This window comes from Fukomys damarensis, unplaced genomic scaffold (assembly GCF_012274545.1).
Source record: "Fukomys damarensis isolate Sample0158 unplaced genomic scaffold, DMR_v1.0_HiC HiC_scaffold_24, whole genome shotgun sequence".
Lineage (NCBI taxonomy): Eukaryota > Metazoa > Chordata > Mammalia > Rodentia > Bathyergidae > Fukomys > Fukomys damarensis.
This window is the reverse complement of record NW_022900936.1, coordinates 6,934,904-6,958,218: the sequence shown is the minus strand read 5'-3', so window position 1 is coordinate 6,958,218 and position 23,315 is coordinate 6,934,904. Positions and strand designations below refer to the sequence as shown.

General features: G+C 52.1%; 1 protein-coding gene across 1 annotated transcript in view; it reads left to right on the top strand.

Moving 5' to 3' along the window:
* Positions 1 to 23,315, top strand: part of Sim2 (SIM bHLH transcription factor 2) — a 43,351-nt gene that overhangs the window by 17,350 nt on the left and 2,686 nt on the right. The window contains exons 7-13 of the mRNA XM_010636612.1: positions 5,667 to 5,775; positions 8,956 to 9,041; positions 11,350 to 11,549; positions 15,820 to 15,926; positions 20,697 to 20,844; positions 22,057 to 22,225; positions 23,015 to 23,262. Of these exons, the coding sequence (XP_010634914.1) occupies positions 5,667 to 5,775; positions 8,956 to 9,041; positions 11,350 to 11,549; positions 15,820 to 15,926; positions 20,697 to 20,844; positions 22,057 to 22,225; positions 23,015 to 23,262 (1,067 nt within the window). The remainder of the gene's footprint in view (positions 1 to 5,666; positions 5,776 to 8,955; positions 9,042 to 11,349; positions 11,550 to 15,819; positions 15,927 to 20,696; positions 20,845 to 22,056; positions 22,226 to 23,014; positions 23,263 to 23,315) is intronic.

Sequence of the window (23,315 nt, the reverse complement as noted above, 5' to 3'; positions counted from 1 at the left end):
TTTCTCCATCTCCCGTGGTTGTCATTCTCTGCATGTCCACTTTGCCCTGTTTGGAATCAGTCAGGGCTCCTTAGTCTTGTCCATATTGGTTTCTGTCAATGACAATTTATGCCTGAATGACCTTGATTGGATTATTTATCTTTTTCTATTGAACCCCCCCCCTTTTTTTCGGTACCAGGGATCAAACTCAGGACCTTGCCCTTAAGAGGCAGCTGCGGTGCCTCTGAGTTAAATCCCTGGGCCCTGATTTTTTTTTTTTTTTTTTTTTTTGAGACAGGGTCTCAATGTCTAGTTCAGGCTGGGCTTGAACTCACTCTGTAGTCCAGGCTGGCCTTGAACTTGTAGCGATCTCCTGCCTCAGTCTCCTGGGTGCTGGGATTACAGGCGTGCACCACCATGCCTGGCTTCAATTGAAATTTATAAAACCTTGAGTAGCCTTACATTAATGTCAACAAACATGATGAAACACGTCATGTACTTTTTTTTTTTTGGTACCGGGGATTGAACTCAGGTCCTTGCGCTTGCAAGGCAGGCCACTGAACCACTGAGCTAAATCCCCAGCCCGACGTCATGTACTTTTAAGATGACTGGTTAAAAAAAAAATCTAAAGTCACTATTATTGAATGTTAAATTTATATCTGAGCTCCCTAGCCATCAAAACAAAAAGGGAAATGTTTTCAGTTATATGGTTTTCATTGTCTAACAGGGCAGGGATTTAATGTCCTGGAACCATAAATAACAAAACAAGGCCTGCTCTATATATAAATAAATGATAGGGAACTATACAAAAGCCACAGCCTCATTAGAACAATGTTCTGAGTAGAATCCTTTGCGAGCATCAGTAGGGGCTGCTTGATTGTTAGGGCTTCTCTCTCTCTCTCTCTCTCTCTCTCTCTCTCTCTCTCGGATGGGATTCCCAGCATGTTACTTGGTACCGTTCACCTCCCATGATGGTATGACAATAAATAAATGATAGGGAACTATACAAAAGCCACAGCCTCATTAGAACAATGTTCTGAGTAGAATCCTTTGCGAGCATCAGTAGGGGCTGCTTGATTGTTAGGGCTTCTCTCTCTCTCTCTCTCTCTCTCTCTCTCTCTCTCTCGGATGGGATTCCCAGCATGTTACTTGGTACCGTTCACCTCCCATGATGGTATGACAACGGCTCGACCTCCCATCCTACTTTTCTGCCAATTTCCCTTTTTACGAGCGAAATAGAAGGGGCTGATCATGAACATAGTGATTAAGAACAACCAGGACACTGGAGAGTGACGGATAGGCCTTTTGTTCCTGATTAGCTCTGCGGATGGAAATCTAGGCAGCGCTGCGTGAAAGTGTTATGTTCCCTTTTGACTGTGTGCGGAGATAAAACTTGTCACGTTGAAGGGAGAGGAGGTCCACGCACTACCATTTCCCCAAAGTTGTAGAGATCCTTTTGTCTCTCTTTCCAGTAGAGGACACGGTTTCCTGATTTTTCTGGGAGGTTGGGCAAGTCTCCCTCCACAGCCACAAATGTGCCATAGGGAACTGTTTAAAGAAACAGCAGCGACCTCTTAAATCTGGAGCTGTTCGTGATTAACTGCACAGGAGGAAAGCTAGGCAGGATCACCGTGCGTGTTTTTTTCTGTCTTCTTTACTTAAACAGTAAAACAAGGATTGCATAGGGTGCTATATACTCACCTCTTCTAAAACTGTTTTACACCTTTTAGATTATTTTTTATTAGCAAAAACAAATCAGGCATATGTAACAAACACGGAGACTTTATTAAAAACAGTGTACAGGCTGGGGATGGAGCTCAGTGGAGAGTGCTTGCCTGCCATACGCAAGGCCCTGTCTTCCATTTCCAGGCCTGGGGAAAAAACTGGCTAAAAAAAAAAAAAAAAAAAAAAAGATCCCAGAAATACGAGTGTAGGGAGCTGGAGATGTAGATCCATGGTAGAGAGTGTGTTAAGCCTTTGCAGCGGTCTGGGTTCAGTACATGCACGCGCACACCCACAAAGCGCTGATGACATTTTATCCAGCAAGCAGCAAAACCCTTTAAGTAGACTTTCTGGTGAAAAGCAATAGCCGTACCAGCTTATACTTACTTGGGGCCCTTCTGTCTCCTTTCAGCTCTCAATAACATTCCCTCCTTAGTGAGGTTTGTATTGGGTCAAAGTTAAACTTCTCGTTAGTGGCCATGGGAACATAAGCCGCTAGCTTTGCTGATATGACAACGGCTCGACCTCCCATCCTACTTTTCTGGAAAAAGCGGATTGGGCTGTCTTATTCTGGTTTTGAGCTGAACTATCCAAATAATTATCTGAATTCTGTATTTGAAAAATCAGAAATTTTTTATATGCTGTAAGCCCATTTCCATTTCACCTAAAGCCTCTTGTTAAACTTCTTTTTTTTTTTTTTACAAGTGTCGGACAAAAATTCTACTGCCTGTGACAGAGTTTATTCATTTATTTTTGTTTTGAAACTAGTAAACAAGATCATTGCTGTAAAGGTTGTTTCTAAAAAAAATGACAGAGAAGAGAGAACCACAAAATGCAAGGTGTCCCTTCTGCTGAGGGGTGGAGACGTGTGGGCAGACGCACGAAACATCGACACAGTTAAATATATTCGAAGCGGGCACTGGGGGGGTACTTTTAGCCGTGCACGCTTATGAAATGACTTATTCCTTGTTATTTTTAAAATAATGCAAAATTTTAAAACTCATATTTGAGGCAGGAGGAAAGCCCTACGTGATTGTTATACACATTTAGAGTTCCTTATGGTTTGAATTTCCTTGCTGAAGTTGCAAACCTTATACAGCACCTAGGGAACTAATACACATTTTCAAAGAAACATAGACAGGTATGAAATAGCTGTTTATGAGACACATAAAGAAAAATGTAACATTTAAAATTGATGCCGGAGACACAACTGTAAAAATAGCGGTGGTGTCGCTGAAGGTACAAGACCTGCTTCTTTCACTTTGGAAGGAAGGAAAAAAGATGGCGTTTTATGTTTGTTGACATAGCTTGAACCCTGAAACCCAAACCGTCTTATTTTAAAATGCTTAATTTACCATACTCGGCAAAATACCCAAAACAGCGCACTGAGCATTTTCTAAGCGCTGAGTGTCCTGCGCTGACACACAGAATATAGCCTTTTAGTGTCGCATTTATCATCTGCAGCTTTCTTGGCAGGAAGCAAAGCTATTCAGCGAAACATAAAAAACCTCTTAGTAGAAAGTCATTCATTTTGTAGTTAGCAAGGTTTTACAAATACTAAAATATCACGTGGAAGTTCTGCTTTAATAAGGCTGATGTTGTAGACCTGCCTGGGGAGTTTTATAATGACAATTCTCTCTCTTTACATATTTATAGAAATAGAAATGTAGATAATAAAGAGAAAGAGAGACTTGTTGCTCTCCATTAGTATAAATGTAAATATACAAACACACACATATCTATATTCCAGCATTCAAAAGCACAAATAGATATGTAAATACAGGAAATACCATGTCAACCATAATTTTGAATTAAGGTCAGAACTCTTTTATCATTCCAAAATTTGTTCTGTAAAAACATTTCCGTTATTTGAAGGCTGATTTACTTCCAAGACAGCCTTTGAGTTTTCCAGACCATTTTATAATGGACTCAAGAATTCCAAAAAGCAATGGGCATCATGGTGCCTGCCTATAATTTTAGCACTGGGGCGTCTGAGGGAGGAGGAACCCCAGGAGTTGGAGGCCATCCAGGGCCCCATAGTGACTTTTAGGCCAGGATGAACGACATAGTGAGACCCTGTCTCAAAGCAAACAAAAAAAGAATTCAGAAAAGCAAGCTTTTTCTCCATGCTCCTTAACCCTCCTCTTTTTCCAATCTCTGATGATAACAGGAACTTTGAAAACAAATAAACAACTTTGGGATTAAAACACAAATCTGATTCTGGAGAAGCAGGGATTCAAGCTTTTCTGTATGTCCCTGAAGATATTTTCTACAGAGATATCCTTTACATACTTTTTTCCCAAAAGGAATTTCAAGTAAAACAGAATGATCATTTTTCCTTAAAAATATGGGTGTGAAAGAAGTGATCAGCCAATACCAAAATTTTTTTTTTTTAATGCAGAGTCTCACTATGTAGCCCAGGCTGGCCTTGAACTCTGAGCAATCCTCCTGTGTCAGCCTTCCAAATTCAGGGATTACAAGAGTGTGCCACCACACTTGGGAACAAAATTTTTACATTTTTTTTTCATTAAAAAACCCACTGAAATAATGAATTAAACAAAACAAAAAGTCACCTCCCTATTTATTAGCTTCTAACACCCCACTTTGACAAAACTTCAGGAAAAAGGAGTGAATCCTCAGGATAAAGGGGACTGTTCTGTCGTGAAAGTCTGTCTTAAATGTTGCTGGTGTATTTGAACTTTCTAAGAGTTACCAGGAATGACTTGAAATGTTTGCATTTTTATTCTTTTTGACAGATGAAATCACACACTAACTTCCACCTGGCCCCCTTTGAGGGGGTCATCACAGAGCCCCAGGTTTAGGAGGTGTTGTGAAGGGGTCTAGGGAGGGTTTCTGCCCAAGGTTTTGTCTGTGGCTCTGTTTGTGCTATGCTGGAAGGGAACTTTCCATGAATAATGCAGAAAATAGAACTGGGAAAGCCTTCATGAAGCCACCTGTGTTGTGCTGCTCCTCAAGCGGGCAGTGCCAGGTGGACCCTACATAGATGCCCCTCTGCTGCCTGCAGGGCCACACAAATCTGGTCCCCCTGTCCTCTGAGGGCTCGGAAAGTCTGCAGCCTCCCCTCCCCAGGTCTCCACAGGTGACGGAGTCCAGGCCTTGAGGAATCACATCATGACCTTGCACAGCATTTGTGTTCAGAACGCTGGGGAGGTCCTGAGGGTCAGGAACTGGACCTCTGAGAGGAAAATCCTGAGGGCGGTGGTTTTCCTGGTGTTGCCCATTCTGGCACAGCAGCTTGCTGTCCAGCATGGCCTCGGCATCTCCTGGGCGGTGCGCCTGGAAGCAGGAGATGTCCCTGTGTTGAGGTAGCAACCCCAGGAAACAATCGCCACATCATGAGGCTTTCTGGAGGGGACCCAAGTCCTCCTGAAGGTCACGCAGAGACCCAGCCGCACCCCTGGGCGGGAGCCCCAGAATCAGCACAGTCATCTTGGACCAGGAAAGCCAGAGACACATTTCTGGCAACGTGGGAGAGGCCTGGCAGGGCCTGAGGTCCTGGCTTCGAGCTGAGGAAGAAACAGCTACTGTTGGGCAGGTCCTCCTCCACGCCGTGGTTCCTGACCGGTCAGCTGAGTGTACAGGAGAGTCATGGCGGCCACTCAGGCCAGGCCCCTGGATGGCCTGTGACTGAGGGCCGGGGAGGCCTTGGCTGCAGTCTGCCTCCCACTGGCTGCCCTCTCCACATGACATTGGCGGGGGCCTCTGCACCCGCTCTGAGGCCACCTTTGCGTGTTTCCTTTGGGGGTTCTCAGGGGGCCTCTGGCCCTGTCAGGTGTGGCAGACAGGTTTGGAGCTGGCTGAGCAGAAGCAAATGTGTTCCTTGGGATGGTGTGGGCTGTGAGTGGACCTCAGAGTCCTGTCCCTGGGAGGGCATGAGCCTGTGACACGCCTGGCCCCGCTGAAAGGGGCCGCTGCTGACATTCTGACCCGCCTTCCCTCACCAGGTGGAGCTCACAGGCAACAGTATTTACGAGTACATCCATCCCTCTGACCACGACGAGATGACCGCTGTCCTGGCGGCCCACCCGCCTCTCCACCATCACCTGCTCCAAGGTATTTGGGCGACTGGAAGGAAGCAGGCCCTGTTCTTAACTGTGACCGGGGCTTTGCTTCCTGTGCCTGCCTGTTCCCCTTATGTACAGGCTCCTGGCTTTGAATTCCACCACCGCAGTGTCTAGGGGTGTAGGGCTGGGCCCTGCTTGTAGAGATAGGACTTGGGGGCTAGAAGGGCCATGCAGTTTCAAGGAGAAAATTATAGCACTCTTTCCTCTAGGTGAAAGCCAGCACTCCTCTGTTCTGACCTGTAGACCGTCCTGGAGCTCATAGTCCCAGTGGTTTTGCTAAGCAGACTCATCATGGGTCGTTTTCACATCACATTAGGGTTGTGGTAGAGAGTTAAATACTTTGTTTATGTGCATGGCTACTTTGAAATTCCAGGAGTTCTGAGGCTTGCTACTGACTTTGGTTATTTAATGTAGCAACAGAGCAGCAATTCGCATCCATCTCACTACGTGTTCCAGTGTTTTGGTAACTGTTCCTTGTTTAATCTCATGTATTTTACTTCACCCATTTAAGAGCATTATTCTGAGCAGGGATATCGGTGTTGTGCCATGGCGCACATCATGTTAGGAAGCCCTGGGCGTTGCCCAAATGACTCCTTAAATTACAACTGTGATGAGTGCCAGCAAGACACAGGACTTGTTCCAGTTCCCTGGGCTTTAACTCCCTCGGCCAGCAGGCACATGACCAAGGGCTCTCCTTGTGCCTTGGACTACGGCACTCACCACGGCCAAAATTCCCCACTGGAACAAAACGCACAACATAAAACTTCAAGAGTAATGAGAAAAGGTTTGTTAGCCAGAGGCAAAAAATGAGTTCCATTCGTGTTGCCCCCTCCTGGAAAGCATTACTGGAAGGCATGGAGCAGGGGCCACAGAGGAGTATGTTCAGTTGTCAGACTCCTTGTAGATGCAACTTTGTGTCCCCGAGTTCTAGCTCCAGAAATATAAAGCGTGATCACAATATATGGGGAGTGTTCACATTTTAAAACGTATTTATTTTGGGTTTTGTTTTTTTTTTTTTTGAGAAAGTCTTGCTGTGTCATTCAGGCTGACCTTGAACTCCTAGCAGTCTTCCTGCCTCAGCCTCCTGAGTGCTAGGATTACAGGTGCACACCACCACGTGCGGCAAAGTAAAAGGTATATTGCCTATTTCAGGCTCTGACTGCTTCAGAATCATTCTTCCTATTATTTAGGCAGCTAACCGATTTCCAAGGAAGTAAGAATCGCAGGCTGTAGCTAGCTACCTTAGTCACTGGATCTGGCACTGTGGGACTTCTGGCTCTTCCCAAAGTTGAAACGAACAGAAGAGGTAAAAGTTTTCAATCATTTCAGGACATTGAGACGGCCACAACAGTACAACTAAAGACGCTTGGGAAAGAGCACATCCAGAGCTGCTCCAGAAAGTGCAAAGAACGATGTGATAGGAGTTTGGAAGCTAGAGGGGCGTTCTGAGGAGGGATTATGGCAGTGTGTCTTTTACTGTAGTACATTTTTAAAAATTTGAAACATTCACTTTATGTTTCGATCCTATCACGTAGCCTGGAGTCTGCTCCCTCCCTCCTCAGGGGAGAGCCCACTGTGTTAGATCCTGAGACACGGTGGGCGGTGGTTGTCTGTGCTTCCTACTTCCTCGGAAATGGGACGGCTGCCTGCTTAAAGGAAGAACAGCTCTAAAGAAGTCATTTCTAACACAGAGCACGTAGGCTGGAGCACCGCACCCGATTCGGATCCTTTCTCTGTGGTTTAAAGCTGCACACAGACAGCAGGCGTCTTGGGAATCTCTCAGTGCGGCGTGGTGTGTGGCTCTGAAACACTGCGTGGGTCCTGGCTGCATGGGGCCAGCTTTTCCGCCAGCCCCGCTTCCATTCCCCACCCGCTCTTAGCCTCCAGAAGGTCTGCAAAATGGAAGCGAATGAATCTTGGAATCTCGGAAGACCCATTGGACCCCTGCTTCTGTGGGGCTCAAGTCTGAGGCAACAGTAGGAGAGGAGAAGCAACAAGGCTGGGCGTGTTGGGGTCCCATGTTTCAGTGCCAGTGCAGGGGTGCAGGCTGAGTTTCCTCCCTAAGGTCTCATTTGCAGAGCTGATTTCTGTATCTGATCCGAGCCCTCGCTGTTTTATGGTAAATGTGTGAGAAATGAGCTCTTCCCAAGGCGGACAAAGAATTACCAACTCATGTGTTTTAGACCTGTGCTTCCACAGCGCAGTGCTTAGCTGCATGGTGCAGACACGTGGCCGTAGTAGAGGAAGCTTCAGGCCTGTGGATCCGGGGTGCTGGGGGAATTGTGGGTAAAACATGGCAGCCTGTCCAAGTGGGAAGGCAAGGGACTTGTGTGGCAAATTCTCTAACTTCCAAAGGCTGGTCCCCACCCTCAGCGTGTGGAAGGCCTTGCTTCCATTCCTCGTGGTCACTTCTTTAAAGATTAATTTATTAACCTCCACCAAGTGGCTGTTTATTTAGAGTAGGTGACCTCTCCCTCACCCAGAGGTGTGGCATTTGTTTGTGCCTGGAAATGCTGGCGTCCCTGAAAGCAGATGTGTTTCCTTAAGGGGCCATTTGCAATCGCAAGGCCAGAGATTTGTGTGTGCAGCCTGGGAAAGAAAGGAGAGAAAGCTGTGGCCCAGCCACAGCTGTCAGAGGGACTGGGAGGACAGGGACATGGGCGTGCTTCTTCCAGGGCTGGAAACGAAGGCCAGAGCTTTGGTCTGACCACAGTGGGTCTCGGAGCCCACAGCATAGCTGGCAGGAGGCACATGTGGCTGGCTCCCTCTGCCAGGGAAAGGGGCTGAGTTGTGGCTGGTACTTAGCATCTGCTACCCTGACAGAAGTCGGACACTTCTGGGCCTTCCTTGTAGCTCAGCCGCCTGCCCCAGAGCTGGCCCAGGACATTCCATTGGCGCCAGGCTACTTTGTGGCCTGTGGGGGGTGTGTGGTGACAGCTGGAGCTGTGCCAGGCCACCCTTTGCCTTCGGGCTGCCCTTTCCATGTTCCTGCTGTGGCCATGGGTCACCTGCCCTCCTTTGGTGCCCATGGGAGCTGAATCGGAAGCTCTGTGGGTCAGGGCTGGGCCTCTAGCTGTGGCGGTGGCCCTGGGAATTTCTCAGTGCTGTGTGGGGAGAAGATGGGGAAGCAGTGGGACATTCGCCCACAGAACCTCGCTCCTGCTTTCAGAATACGAGATGGAGAGGTCGTTCTTCCTCCGGATGAAGTGCGTCTTGGCCAAAAGAAACGCGGGCCTGACCTGCAGCGGTTACAAGGTACACGGGGCCCTGGCGGGGCAGGGAGGAGCTGGCTTGGGTCCCCACTGTGTTTTATATTCTGTATCACCCTGGAGACCACACAGAAAGGAAGGTTCTGGAAGCAGACACATCACCCTGCCCAGGCAGAAGTTGCAAGTGACCTCTCCTAGCTGCCTGAGAGCCTTACAGGGAAGGCCAGGCTGGGCCGCTGGATCTCCTCACACCAGGCTAGGAGCCGAGGTAGCTCGGGACAGACTTTAGCCCAGCACTGGAGTTTCATTTTTTGTGGAGCAGTTGCCCTTGGAATTCATGTTGAGAACCCAAATTTCAGAGCAACATCTGGGCGGCAGTGAGAATTCAGAACATGGCAGTGTTGCTCATGTTCCAGAGCCTTCCATCCAACCCAGCACTCATGATGATGGTAGGCAGCAGCCTCCTTGAGGCCTTGTTCCTTGCTCTGATAATGCCAGAATCTGGGAGCTGTTCATTTCTGAGATTCAGCTGGCAGGTTTGCTTTTGTTTTATGACTTTCTGAGACAAGGTCTCACTGTGCAGTTCAGGCTGGCCTGGAACTCACAGCAATCCTCCTGCCTCAGCCTCCTGGGTACTGGAATGACAGATGTGTACCAGCACGCCTGAGTGAACAACTGGCAGTATTTCACCTCAGGGTTAGGGGCAGCGGCTCCCAGACCAGAACGCAGGTTTGGGGAACTGATTCCTCACCTTTTTCCCAGGGATCTTCTCTGCTGTCCTTCCTGCCCGGGAGGAGAGAGGTCACCACCGTCCACTGCTCTGGAGATGGAGGTGGCTGGAAGCCTTTTCTAGGAGCTTCTGCCCCTTTGAAAAGGGGTGAAGGAGTACACACTGGCGCCTGTGCCTTTGTCCTTTCTGGAATGCCCTTCCAAGCCCCCGCTGGGCTGGGCCCCTTCCCCTGAGTCCCTCTCCAGTCAACCCCACTCTGACCTTTTTCCCTGAGACCTTGATGTCACTCACTCTGATTTATTTATTTTCAGTGCTAAAGACTGAACCCAGGGCCTTGTGCATGCTAGGCAAGGGGTCTCACTGTGTAGTTTAGGCTGGTCCTGAACTATGTAGCCCAGGCTGGCGTCCAGTCTGCGGCAATCCTCCTGCCTCAGCCTCTTGAGGGCTGGAATGACAGATGTGTGCCACAGTGCCTGGCAAATGCTTTTATATTTTGGGGGAGATGCAATTCTTATTCTTATTGGTCCCAGGGTCTAAGCCTCTTGGGCCAGGTTGGGGAGCCCCCTGCCTTACCCTGCACCGGATAGACCACCACTCAGACCACCTGGGCCTTGATTTGTTTCTGCCTCTCATTAACTGTCCAGCTGTCTGATCTTAAGCAAAATACACCATCTATCTATTTTATCCTCGGTTCTCTCCTCAGCAAAATGAGAGTTGATGTGAAGGGTTTTGAGATTTATTCAGCTCTAAAGATGGTTAAAATGTCCAGGAATCCTGGAGGAAGGGTTTTGGAAAAGACAATTATAAGGCTAAGATTTTAGCATTCACTACCACTGTAATGATGACCGTGATCCTAGCAAAACTGACGATTTAAATTTTTTATTTATTTGTTTGTTTGTTTGTTTATTTTGGCAGGGCTGGGGATCATACGTGTGGAGTGAGGCAACACTGTGCCAAGGAGCTGTGCCCCCAGCCTGTTTACTGACTTTAAATGCTATAAATGCTCTGCTTTTGAGGCTTAAATGCACAGATGTTTCTGCCTGCCTCTGAATGCTGTGCATTCTCTCCCATATGGTCTTTGGTTCTAACACTTGGGAGGGCTTCTGTGCAGCTCACTGTTTATTAAAACCTTGAATTGTAAGTAAGCCTCAGAAATAAAAAGTTCCAATACATTCCAAAAAGAAGACTTTTAAATTCTATAGACAGAATTTTTAATTTACAGGAGTTGATACAGTATGTCAGTAATGTAGATGTCAAACTCAGTCCTAACTGAAGGGGACGCGTCGTGCAGCAAAGGGGACGCATGAGCAGAACAAAATACCTTTGTCCTGTTCTCTAAACACAGCTTGGCAATTAGTTAATTAATATGAATCCACCACGCACGGGAGAGCCCCGATTGGTGGCTTTCCTTGCACACAATCAACTGGGCAAAACAATACTTATATTTTATGACATTGCTTCCTAAGAGAGCAGCGCAGCAGGTCAGGTTGACGGCAAAGCTCAGAAGGTGCTAGGCTGGAGAATATTCCAGAACCTTCTAGAACAGTGAGTGAGGAGGGTGGGCACCAACCTGAGCCCTGGTCAGCAGGGCCCCTGCCACCTGACTTGTTCCCCGCCCTCCCAGGTCATCCACTGCAGCGGCTACTTGAAGATTAGGCAGTACATGCTGGACATGTCCCTGTATGACTCCTGCTACCAGATTGTGGGACTGGTGGCCGTGGGCCAGTCGCTGCCGCCCAGCGCCATCACGGAGATCAAGCTGCACAGTAACATGTTCATGTTCAGGGCCAGCCTTGACCTGAAGCTCATCTTCCTGGACTCCAGGTGAGTCTGGCCCCTGCCACCGCCACCACTGCTGTGACATCCCGGACAGCCCTGATGGTGTCATTTGGCCCCTGGAAACTCTGTGATATGCAGCCAAACTCTAACAAGGATAACTCCAAGGAAGAATGTGGACCAGAAAGGGATTTCCAAAAGCGAGTCGTGTGTGGAAAGCGTTAGTGTCAGCCTCAGAGTCCGGCCTTGTGATTAACTAGTTCATTACCGTTTGAGTCACCTCACTGGAGTTTGTCCAGGAAACCTGTGGGGGAGACACGAGGCAGCCTCTCCTGAAGGCCCACAGCGTCAGGGTCCTGCCTCTGCCCTCTGCCAAGCTGGCTGGACTTTAGGACAAAGGACAAACAGAGGTTTCCTTGCCCAGCAGCATGTGAAGCCCTCAGATTTGTGGCAGCCACAGGCAGTCAGGTCAGAGCAGGGAGTGGTGAGGTCGCCCGTGCTGGGGGACACTGGACCCCAAGCTCTGCAGCACTCAGTGTGTGTCTGGACCACAGAGGGAGCAACTGAGGCTGAGGGTGATACTTGCTCCCCAAGGCCTTGCAGGGGCCAACTTGGGAAACCAGAATGGAGAGCTTTGGTCTCGTGCACCCAGGCAGCGCAGGCCTTTTTATCTTTTAAATTTTATTGATGTGGTACTGGAAATTGGACCCAAAGCCTTCACACCGAGTTACATCCCCAGCCTTCAGATTTTTTGTTTCCTTTTTCTTTCTTTTTTTTTCTTTTCAGGGTCCCACTAAAGCACTAAATTGCCCAGACTAGGCTTGAATTTGCAGTCCTCCTGCCTCAGCCTCCCACAGGGCTAGGATTACAGGCCTGAGCCACCACGCCTGGCACTCACTGTTCTTTTTATCTTTTATTCTTAAATTTTATTTCATTTTTAATCGGTAAGAATTGTATTTTTGTACGTGACAAGGCGATGTACTGGGGGTACATTCTGGAATAGATGAAGAAATCCTCACAAGTCCCGAGCCTCAGGCTGGCTGGGCTTTCTTCCCTTTTCTCACTGCCACAGTGACAGACCTGCTCACCCACTAGCTAGCCACAAGGTTTCAGAAAGAAGAAATTAGATAACAGATGGGACACACGTGGAAAACAGAGCCCCATGCACCTCCACACCACTTGCTCTTGGCCTGTGGGTCCTCCACCGTGCAAGCAGAGGGAGGTGCTTGTCCTGACTTGGTATGTGTGACACAGCTTTCCAGGACGAAGGGTATATTTATTCTGGGTAAAGCCAAGGTTTACTGAACTTTTTTTCTTTTTCTGTTTTTCCCCGCCAAGTCAGGTTCTTGTGCTTGGCCTTGTACTCCTGTGTTCAAGAAGTCCTCCTGCTTCAGCCTTCCAAGTAGCTGGATCACAGGAGTGCACCAAGACACCTGGAAACTGAGTTTTTAATCGTTTTTAGTATTTTTAACTTTGTTATTTATTTTTGATACTGAGGAATGAACCCAAGGCCTTTGCTCTGAGCTACATCCCCCAGCCCCCTTTATTATTTTTTATTTCAAAACAGGGTCTCTCTTAAGTCTCTATGTTGCCCAGGTTGGGCCGGAACTTGACATCTTCCTGTCTGCCTCCCAGAACACTGGGGTTAGAGGTGTGCACCACACTCAGCTTTATTTTTTTGCTATTTAAAAATTGTAGTAAAATACCATATATATTGATAATTTTTAGCCGCGTATTGATTCTTGTTTGAGAAAACCAAAGCTACCTGGTTAAAGGTAGGAGGTGAAGGCGAGCTGTGGATGTCCTCAGAACCATTCAGGAGGCGAGAGGTGACCAGCATTGGCTCAGTGGAGCTGGCATTGTCCCCCAGACTCTGAGCTGAGGGCAAACAGAACTCTGCTGGAGACTGCTGGTGCCTTTGAGGGTGGCCAAATGGTGACAAATGCTGAGGAGAGGGCTGGGCCAGCTGTCTCAGCGCCTGGTGTGTGCAGTGATGGGGACACCTTTCCCAACTTATTAACCATTTCTGAAGGAAGTGGGCTGTCCAAGGGCAGTTTTGAAGGAATCAAGGAGGATCCAGTTGGTTTCTCCCTCGTTTTGCTTCCTAATATTTCACAGATAATTTTAGAAAAATCCGAGATCCAGCCAGTGAATTCTCTAGAAAAGGAAGGCAGGAGATATCCCTAGAGGAGAGATCTGAAGTCTTTGCAGTGCAAGTTAGAGGAGGTTAGCTAGAAGCTGCCTTCTGCTCTCTGAGAATGCTTCCGATGTGGCCTTTGTGGAGGGAGCATCATGGGAGCTTCCGCCCTCAGATGTGGGGCTGCTGTCTTGAAGGGAAGCCATCTTGAAGAAGAGCAAAGAAGTGGCTCTCTTGAAGGAGACTTCCTGTCCCTCCTAGAAACTGTGCTTCTTCCATCTCAGTATCAGGGAGCTTCTTGAAAAACCTTTGGGCTTTTCCTAAACTTCATTTGTGGAGGAAGGACTTCAAGAGATCACGAGTGCTGGAGATACCCTTATGGTTGCTGTGGTCTTTGTTCCATTTGGTTGCAGTTCCTGTCTTTTTTTTAAGTTCCTGTCATCTTTGAAAGGGCTTGGGCCAGGGACACGGAGGCCTAGGCAGGGAAGAGATGTCAGTTTCTGCATCCAAACCCCAGCAGCCACAGGGAGGGGTCAGCTGGCCCCGCAGCCCCCAGTCATAGGAGCAAGACTGTTGGGCTTGGGGGTCCACTGCACCCTGCCTGGCCCAGTCCCAGACACAGCTGAACTCGGCATAACCTGCGAGCTGGCTCCTTCATGGTTGTGGATTTCACTTTGAAACCGTAGCTAGTGCTTTTGGGAAGGATGGGTGAGCCCAGCGATGTTTGGGGTTTGGCAGATCCCTGTGACAGGTCGTCAGACACTATGGGTTTGAGCGCCCTGCCAAGCCCGTCCCTCCCCTTTAATTTTTAAAGCCCGTGTGGACTTTAATGAGAAACCTAATCCGTGTGTTTCTGATCCATTTACACGTTGGGGCCCTCACTCTAGGACTCGACATCCAAAAGGTCTGAGAAGCCTCTTTCATCCCCATGCTGTGGAGAAGCCTGGCTTTCTCTTTGGGGGAAACCAGACGTCTCAATTTTCCTGCCGCACAGAGTTAGGCTCTGAGGGGGCTTGAAGTTCTAGGTGGCCCTGAGACTTGTCCCTTGAACCCCAGATAACTGGAATTGGGGCTTGGGAAGGGATATACCCTCCCCACAGCCTGCAGCCCTGTCCTCTTCCCATCCCGGAGAAAAAGTGTGGGAACGTATCCCCCACCAGGGGCAAACATGAGGCTCTCAGAGATTTATGACCCAAAGCCAACAGAAAGGGGAGAGGGTTCAAGAACAAAAGGTCAAGTTTCCTGGTTTAATTTGCAACTAACATTTCATGTCCTGGCAAGCAGTGCCCAGGTCCAGCCTGCCTCAGCCTCCCCTCCCTGTCCTCCAGAACTGACTGCTCCTTGTAGCCTCAGCCCCACCCCCTTCCCCGCCCCCGTAGGAATCCCTGCTTGTTTCCCTCTTCCATCTGTCCTTGAGTCTCTGCCCCCAAGGCATTGAGGGCCACCTCCTCTCCAGGCCCATTTTCCCCCTGGCCCTGAGCCTGGGAAGGTACCGTTCCACTTCCCCTGGTCACTGTGGGTGGAGCCATCCAAGGTCAGCTGGTGCGGCAGCCCCTGGTCTTCAAAGAGCCGAAGGGGAAATGAATACGTCCAGGCAGGATGGGAAGGAGAGCAGGGTCATGTCGCATAAGCACCGGGAAAAGGCTTCCGTCTCCACGGAGAGCTTAAGGCCTCCCTTGTAGCCACAATATCTGCAGACGTTGCGCTGTTTTCTGGGGGGTCCGAAGTAATCCTCCCCTGATCCGAGGCTCAGACTTCTGCAGTTAGCCACAGTTTCCGTCAGTGGGAGTGGCCCGGCCGCTGGGTCCAAGACCACCTGCGCTGAGTAGCAGTGTGCAGTGTGCGGTGGATTTAAAAGCCAGGGGAGGAACAAAGTAAGCGGCAGGTTATCCTCATCAGGGGAGCTCCCCCAGCGGCAGTGCTGTTCCCCCAAAGGCCCCTCGGAAAGCTTAACCTTGAGAAAGGGGACAGTTTGGAGCCGTCCCGAATGTCTGGAAGACCAGCGCTGCCCACAAACACTGCTGGTCCTGGACCAGCCTAGAGTTCAGAGATTTGCTGCTTGTTTAAAAAAAAAACTTCCCAGTTTCCACCCCCCCTCTAGCCTTTTAGCACTTGTTTAGTCGTCAAAATCAGTACTGGCTTAAACAGAGCGGGAACTCACGGAGCTGTGCTGTCTCCCAGGGTGACTGAACTCACAGGCTACGAGCCGCAGGACCTGATCGAGAAGACGCTGTACCACCACGTGCACGGCTGCGACACCTTCCACCTCCGCTACGCCCACCACCTCCGTGAGTAGCGTGTCGGGGCCCGTGGGGGACAGGGCTGGGCGCGGCCGTGAGCCGAGACCTGCTCAGCACAGCTCTGCGTGGCCAGTGCACCCCCCAGGGCGCCCGAGTGACAGGTTGTGGGACACCCGATCCTAGCTGTGGATCCGGATCTCAGCTTCCCCGTGAGACCTGGACACCAGTTGCAAGGAGCAGTGGCACTGACTGACCGTCACGGAGCCCCGGGCCGGTGATCGTGTGCCACAGTAGGAAAGGGTGGCTCGGAACAGAGAGCAAACGGCGTTGGATTTTCCCATGGTGCAGGTGCAGCAGGAACATCTGGCACCAGGCAGGGTGCGGCGGTCACTGGTGCTCTTCCTGTAGTTCCGATGGAGGCAGGGGTCGCTTGGAGGGAATGGACAACTCCTCCTGCGGCTGCTGGTCAGGGGGCAAGGGCCCGAGGGACGGAGTCTGCGGTGTGGACCAGGCGGTCAGAGTGACCCCAGGTCAGTGGCTGGTGGCCCAGTGGGAAGTGGACAGCAGGTCTGCAGCTCAGCCTGCACCTGCATGGTCCTCCTGGCTGCACAGGGCAGATGGTGGCCGGTGAACGTGACTCACCCAGGTGTCAGTGCTGTCACCCAGGGCACCCTGGAAGGCACCACAGTAAGCAGGACTTCTGGCTGGGCAGACTCCTTGTCCTCTGTGCATCCTTTCTTCCTCCTCCTCCTCTGTTTTTTTTCTGTTACCAGGGATCAAACTCAGGACCTTACACTTGCCAGGCAGGTGCAGCACCACTGAGCTACGTCTCCAGCTCTTTTTTTTTTTTTTGAGGCAAGGTCTCGCTGTGCAGTTCAGGCTGGCCTTGAACTCGGTGATCTCCTGCCTCAGCTTCCTAAATGTTGAGATTACAGGCATTTACCACCATGCCCAGCTCCTTTCAATTTTTTTTTGGTACCAGGGATCGAATTCTGGTCCTTGTGAGGCAGGCAGCAGAGCCACTGAGCTAACTCCCCGGCCCTGTCCTTTGAATTATTTTTAATGATCAAATCAGGACCTACAAAGACCCCTGTCACTCTGAGACCCAGCTGGGCAGGGAAGCAACTGCTCAGCGCCTGGGTGGGACCCGTAGGTCAGAGTCGCTGGCTGGGGATGAAGCTTTTCTCGTGCAGCTGGGAGATTGACGAGTGTGTCAGTCAAGGGGTGAGGCCTCCAGAAGCCCCTGTGACCGTGGTGTTGGGGGCAGATGCCCACTCCACGTGCTCCCAGGCCAAGTGCTGTCCTTCCCAGCGGGCTTCCGGCTGGACGTCAGACACAGAGAGGGACTCGCGCATCCAAAGTCTTCATTTCCATCTGTGGTGTGGGAATGCGGCCTGGCCCCGGTGTCCCCATCTCTTTTACCTCTCGTGCCTGGCTAAGGGAGGAGGCGGGGACTCCCCTCTTGGACAGGCCACGAAGGCTTCAGCAGTGCTAGTTGTGTTGTTCTTGGGTCCCTTGTAAGGAGAGATTCATGAGACCCCAAGGAGGCTGAGTCAGGCCGACCTGGATGCAGCTGGTCTGGTCTTAAGCCTTTCTCCTGTGGTTCCCACAGTAGGCTGAAGTGGGCTGGTCTTCCTGAGTACCTGTGCTTGCTGCCTGCACTGGGTGGCATCCTGTGGTGTGCACCGTAATCCATCCACCTCACAGGAAATCTGCCCTTTCCGGATGCAGCAGGGTCCTAGGGGAACCAGGACAGGAAAGGAGCCCGGGGAGGTACTTAGAGAAGACTCGGGGCGCGGTGGTCCTTCCCAAATGGGGGTGGAAATCTGCCATATTGACAGCCATTGTTGCTGCCCCACGGCTCTGACCTCAAGGGCTTGAGGGGACAGCCCTGTGTCTGCCTCAGTGTCCCCTCTGCTGGTTGTGTCCTGTGCAAGCGGGAGGGGTGGCAGCCAGGTGTGGCCTCCGCCATGGCCCAGGTGCTTGCCACGTGTAGGCTGGGGTGTGGGTCCCAGTGCTGGTGCCACCCAGGAGCTGAGCTGCTGCAGCCCCCAGGACAGCGGGGGCCTCAGCGGGACACCAAGCGCCTCCCACCCGACGCCTGCTGTCCTTCCCGCCGGCCGCTTCCCGGGGCTGCTCATATCTGCCACGGGTTCCTCGACTCCAGCTGCCAGCCCTGGTCCTGGGCTTCAGGCGCGGTGACTGTCTGGTGACTAAGACGTGGGGAGGGGACCAGAAGTGAGCCCGGGGGAGGTAGCCCCCCGGAGGACCTGCTGGCTGCTGTGTGGTGGCTGAGCGCAGCCTTCACATGCCAGTTGCGTGGGTCGGGGCTCAGGGCAGCCCTGGAGAGCACAGACTCCCGGCTTACCCGAACCAGGTCAGAGTGGCCCTGCCACAGTAAGCCCCAGGGAAAGTGGGTCCCCAGCCGTGGGGTGCAACCACGGCCCGAGGGCGGGCCACCCTGCCCAGCACTGTCTTCCATGTGCCAGCCCTTCATCGGCCCTCCGGGTCTTCGGCCCCGTTGCCCTTGTGTGTACCCGTGGCTCATACCTCTCCTGGGCGCCAGGGTCCTCACCCGGACTGGGGGACCTATTCACTTCGCCGTCCACTCCTCGGTTGGTACCCGGGCCTGCCCCCTGTCCCCCAGCTCCGCTTGTCACCTGCTGTTCAGATCTTAAGGGACCGGCTCGGTGAGCTCCGACCGCCACACCCACGGATGAGGGGCTTGTCTTACCGTGGCCCAGGCCTGGAGGCCAAGCTCACAGTGCCACGGCGCTGCTTTCCCTTGGCTTACGGACGGCATCTGCTCCCTGTGTCCTCGCGGGTGTCCCTGTCGCTCCTTCTGAGGACCCAGGTGCATGGATGAGCTTTAATCCCTGTTGAAAGCCTGTCTTCGGTAGTCACGTTCTGGGGTGTGAGGAGCCCAGGAGTTCGGGGCCAGGCTCACAATCCAGCCCATGACAAAGTGTCCTTGTCTTCAACCCGAGCAGAGGCCAGGCCCCTTTTCTGTAGCCTGCACAAACGGGTCAACTGCGGAGGGCAGGTCAAGGCCCAAGCAAGGCACTTTGCTCTCGGAGGCTGGCCTGAGACCCGGCCGTGCCCATGCGGGGACTTCAGGAGACAGCGGGAAGGCAGCCTGCCTTTTGCGCAGCATTTTCATGGAGCTAGAATTTCTATCCCAAAGCGGCCTAGGAAGGAAGAGCCAAGACAACAGGCTTCCACCTCAATCAGGACCGCCTTAGGCCATAACGCTGGAGCTGCTGCTGACAGGGGCACACCTGGGACTAGGAGTTCGTGGTTCGGGGACATCTCCCTGTCCCTGTCCCTGTCTGTCCCTGTAAGAAAGGCTTAGCTTTGCAACCCTCCGGCCCACTTTCCTTCCAGGCAGCCAATTAAGAATGGCAGATGGGCAGGGATTTAGCTCAGTGGTTCTGCCGCCTGCCTCGCAAGCACAATGACCTGAGTTCGATCCCTGGTACCAAAAAAAAAAAAGAAAAAAATCAGAATGGCAGACGGCGGGAGGAGAAATGAAGCAAAGCCGAGAAGGTTGTGACCAAGGACTGCATTTGCCCAGATGTGCTGTGAGCCTGGGTCAGGGAGAAGCAGAAAGAAAGAGATCCATGTACCGCTTTGTTTGGTCTCCGTTTCTAAGGCGGAGATCATAAAATCTCTGCAGTTTGACTCTTAACATGTCTGTGATAAGCTGGCTTAAAATGATTCTGGACAGCTTTTAGGAGTGTAAGAAATCAGAGCAAGTACAAAGTGTAAGGCAGAAGAGGGAACGCCAGATGCTCACAGTCCTTGGCTGTGTGAACACAGCAGGCCACAGAAGTGAAAGGCCAGGATATGTGTTTGTGCTTTGGTGACTTGTCTCTTCATGCTCTGTTTTAAGATCTTGGTGGTTTTAATCAATTAATTAAGTTTTGGTTGAGACAGGGTCTCACTATGTATCCCAGGCCGGTCTTGAACTCATGACAGTCAGTCCTGCCTCTGCCTCCTTTGTGCTGGGATTTCAGGCATGCGCCACCATGCCCCGTTTAAACTTTTTTTGTTTTTGGTAAGTAGGGTCTTGGTGTTTTTATTAATCATTATGAATTCTTTATAAATTAGGGTGACTTCTTTACTGTCCTGCTTGAAGCTTTGTTTCTCCTGCACTGACACATTTTGACGCAGAGCTATTTGCAGAGAGCAGGTACAGCCAGACAGCTCCCTGCTGACTCCCCCACCTGGAAGGGCCCACGGCCGGTGGGACAGCTGGGGGCACCCACAGCAGCTCCTGCTCTCAGCCGCGGTGTTTCCCTCCCCTGACCCCTTCACAGAGGCCGGGAGGGGAGAGCACAGTTTATGAGCACACAGAGGCTTTGGGGGGCACTCAGCAGCTTGGAGTTCGCACCCATGCGTGGAAGGTGGGCCCATGGCCCAGTTTTCAGGAACTGTGTCGCCCGGCTGAGGGCTCCACACGTGCAGCATAGGACGCCAGCGTGCCCAGCAATGCGGGTGGTCGGGATGAACACACAGCAGCAGCAGTTTGTCACCTGGGCACAGCCCTGAAGTTCCCGCCTGGCCCGTGGCATGAGCAATCTTGGGCATTAGAACCTATGTGTGGCGTTTTGGATACTAAAAGGCAAACCCGGTTCTCACTGGCAGGTCTGGGTGCCGTCTGGGGTGGCTCCCCCCACAGCACTCACTGATCCCGGGTGTGGGGTTCTCAGTGTCCTTGGCCCCAAAGGCTGGGCCGGGGACGCAGGTCACCGGCGGGGTGGCATCCCGGAGCGGGGCCCGCACGGTCTGAGGACCCCTGTCACCTTGTGCTTGCAGTGCTGGTGAAGGGCCAGGTGACCACCAAGTACTACCGGCTGCTGTCCAAGCTGGGCGGCTGGGTGTGGGTGCAGAGCTATGCCACCGTGGTGCACAACAGCCGCTCATCCCGGCCACACTGCATCGTGAGTGTCAATTATGTCCTCACGTAAGTCAGCCGTATTTGTTTCTTTCCTCCTCTCTCCCGCCCTGCCCTCATCATACCGCTCACAGTGCCACCTCCTCCCTCCCTCTGTCTTTCTGATCTGTACATTCGTCTCCTGTTCTGTTTGGATCGGGGCAGCCCAGTCACACGGGGAAGTCCCAGCTGTTTCTACGCTCCCGGGATGCTGAGGAGGGACCCTCTTCTGGGCATAACTTGGACCCCAGCACAGAGCCATTGAGAATGGGTCCAGAGATGGCGCACATCCGGCCAGGATTTGAACCTGTGGTGTCTGTCAGTGCCCACAGCCTGCTGGTCATCTTGACTGTCCCTGCCGCTTGGGATGAGGAAAACTCCCATTGTCCCATCTTCCTACATAGCTGTTGCAAATGATGGCGAACGCTTGGCCCTTTAAAAGCCCCAGGAGGTACCAGGTGTGGCAGCACAAGCCTGGAATCCCAGCGCTGTGGGAGCCTGAGGCAGGAGGATCACAAGTTCCAGCGCGGCCTGGGTAACCTAGTGACTTAGCAAGACTGTCTCAAAACTTTAAAACGGGCCAGGAGTGTAGCTCAGTGTGAAGGCCCTGGGTTCAATTCGTGGTATCCCCCGACCACTCCGCAGGAAAGACCCAGAGAGTTAGCTTCAGTCCCAGGTAGTTTCAAGGCCTTCAGAAGCTGCCTGGGAGGAGACCACTCCTCCCCCGTGGCTGTTAAGTCACCTTGCACCTGGCCCTGGCCCTGCGACACCCGGGAAGTGTCCCCATCTATGTCCTGAGAGCAGCAAGTCTTAGGGTCTGGGTTCAGCCATAAAAGGATGGGCAGGTTCCCAGTGCTGAAAAGTAGGGTGACTGCGACAGAGCTGGGGCAGAAACGCTGCTGCCCGGGCCAGGCCTCCGGGGACCTTGCGGGGCTGGCTCTGCAGGGCAGGGGTGAAGCCCGGCGTGATGTACCATAGGGTTCCCCACCCGTTTCCAGGACGATCGAGCGGGAAGCCTGACAGTGTCCTCAGTGCCCTGCTCCCTGTCCTTCTGCCCCGCAGCCTCCCTAGGCCCTACGGTCCTGGCAGTACCGGGACGTCTGGGCCACCTGGGCTGGAGCGAGCTGGCCTCCGTCTGCTCAGCTTCCCCAGGTCACGGCCGTCCCCGCCTGGCCTGGAGGTGCCGCAGTGCTGGGACCCATCTCCCTCTGCTCCTGACCGACCCCCGCTCTCGCTCTCCAGGGACATCGAGTACAAGGAGCTTCAGCTGTCGCTGGAGCAGGTGTCCACTCCCAAGGCGCACGAGTCCTGGAGAGCCGCCTTGTCTACCTCACAAGAAGCTAGGAAACTTGCTAAACCCAAAAACACGAAGATGAGGACAAAGCTGAGAACGAACCCCTATCCCCCGCAGGTAACAAGCCAGGTGGCCACAGCTGACCTCTGTCTGCTCCTGGGGCTTGGGATACGGGGGCATGTTTGACTGATTTTCTTCTGGTACTAGAGGCTGAGCCCAGACCATCACACTGAGCTACATCCCAAGCACTTTTTTTATCTTCACTTTGAGACAAGTCTCGCTATGTTGCTATACTGAACTTGCAGTCCTCCTGCCTCAGCCTCCCAGAGTGGTGGGATCACAGGTGTGTGCCTGGCTGACACCAGGGCATGTTAAGGAATGATAACCTTCTGAACACACAGGGATCCCCAAGGAGTGCAGCAGGGGCCCTCGGGATGTCCTGTCTACACCTTAGTGGCTCAGCTTGGGGCAAGCCAGTACTCAGGTAGACAGTGACAAATGGGAGAGGACACGTCGGGCTGTGGGATCCATGCAGATGTGGTTACAAGCCTGTCGGTGCTTTTTCTGTGACATTTTGCGTTTGTGAGGCAGAGCTTTACCGTGGAGCCCAGGCTTGTCTTAAACTTCTGCCTCAGCCTTCCCAGCCGCTTGGATGACAGGTGCATGCCGCTGTGCTCAGCTTGTAGCACTCTGACGATGAAAATCTTCCCTCTCTATGTAATGTAGTTCGTGCGCCCTGGGAACTAGTGATGTCCACCTGTGTCTGGTGTGTTCTCAGCTTAGGGTGGGGACTCTTGTTGCCCAGGGGCTGGGCTGCTGTCCCCACCTGGGCCTGGTGTGGGGGTGGGTCCAGCTCCTGCAGAGACCTGTGACCTGGGCCTGCTGTCCCCTCTTCTCCGCCCACAGCAGTACAGCGCATTCCATGTGGACAAACTGGACTGTGGCCAGCTCGCAGCGTGGGGAGCCAGCGCCCCCACCGGCACCCCTGCCGGCCAGGAGCAGCAGCTGCACGCCGAGGGCCGTGACCTCCTGTATGCACCGCCCTGTGGCCTGCCCTTCTCCTACCGCTATGGACCCTTCCCCCTGGACGCTCCTGTCTTCGGCAGCAAGAAGCCCGTGCTGCCCCCCAAGTTTGGACAGCCCCAGGGCTCCCCGTGCGAGGTGGCGCGCTTCTTCCTGAGCACACTACCGGCCGGGGGACTGCCAG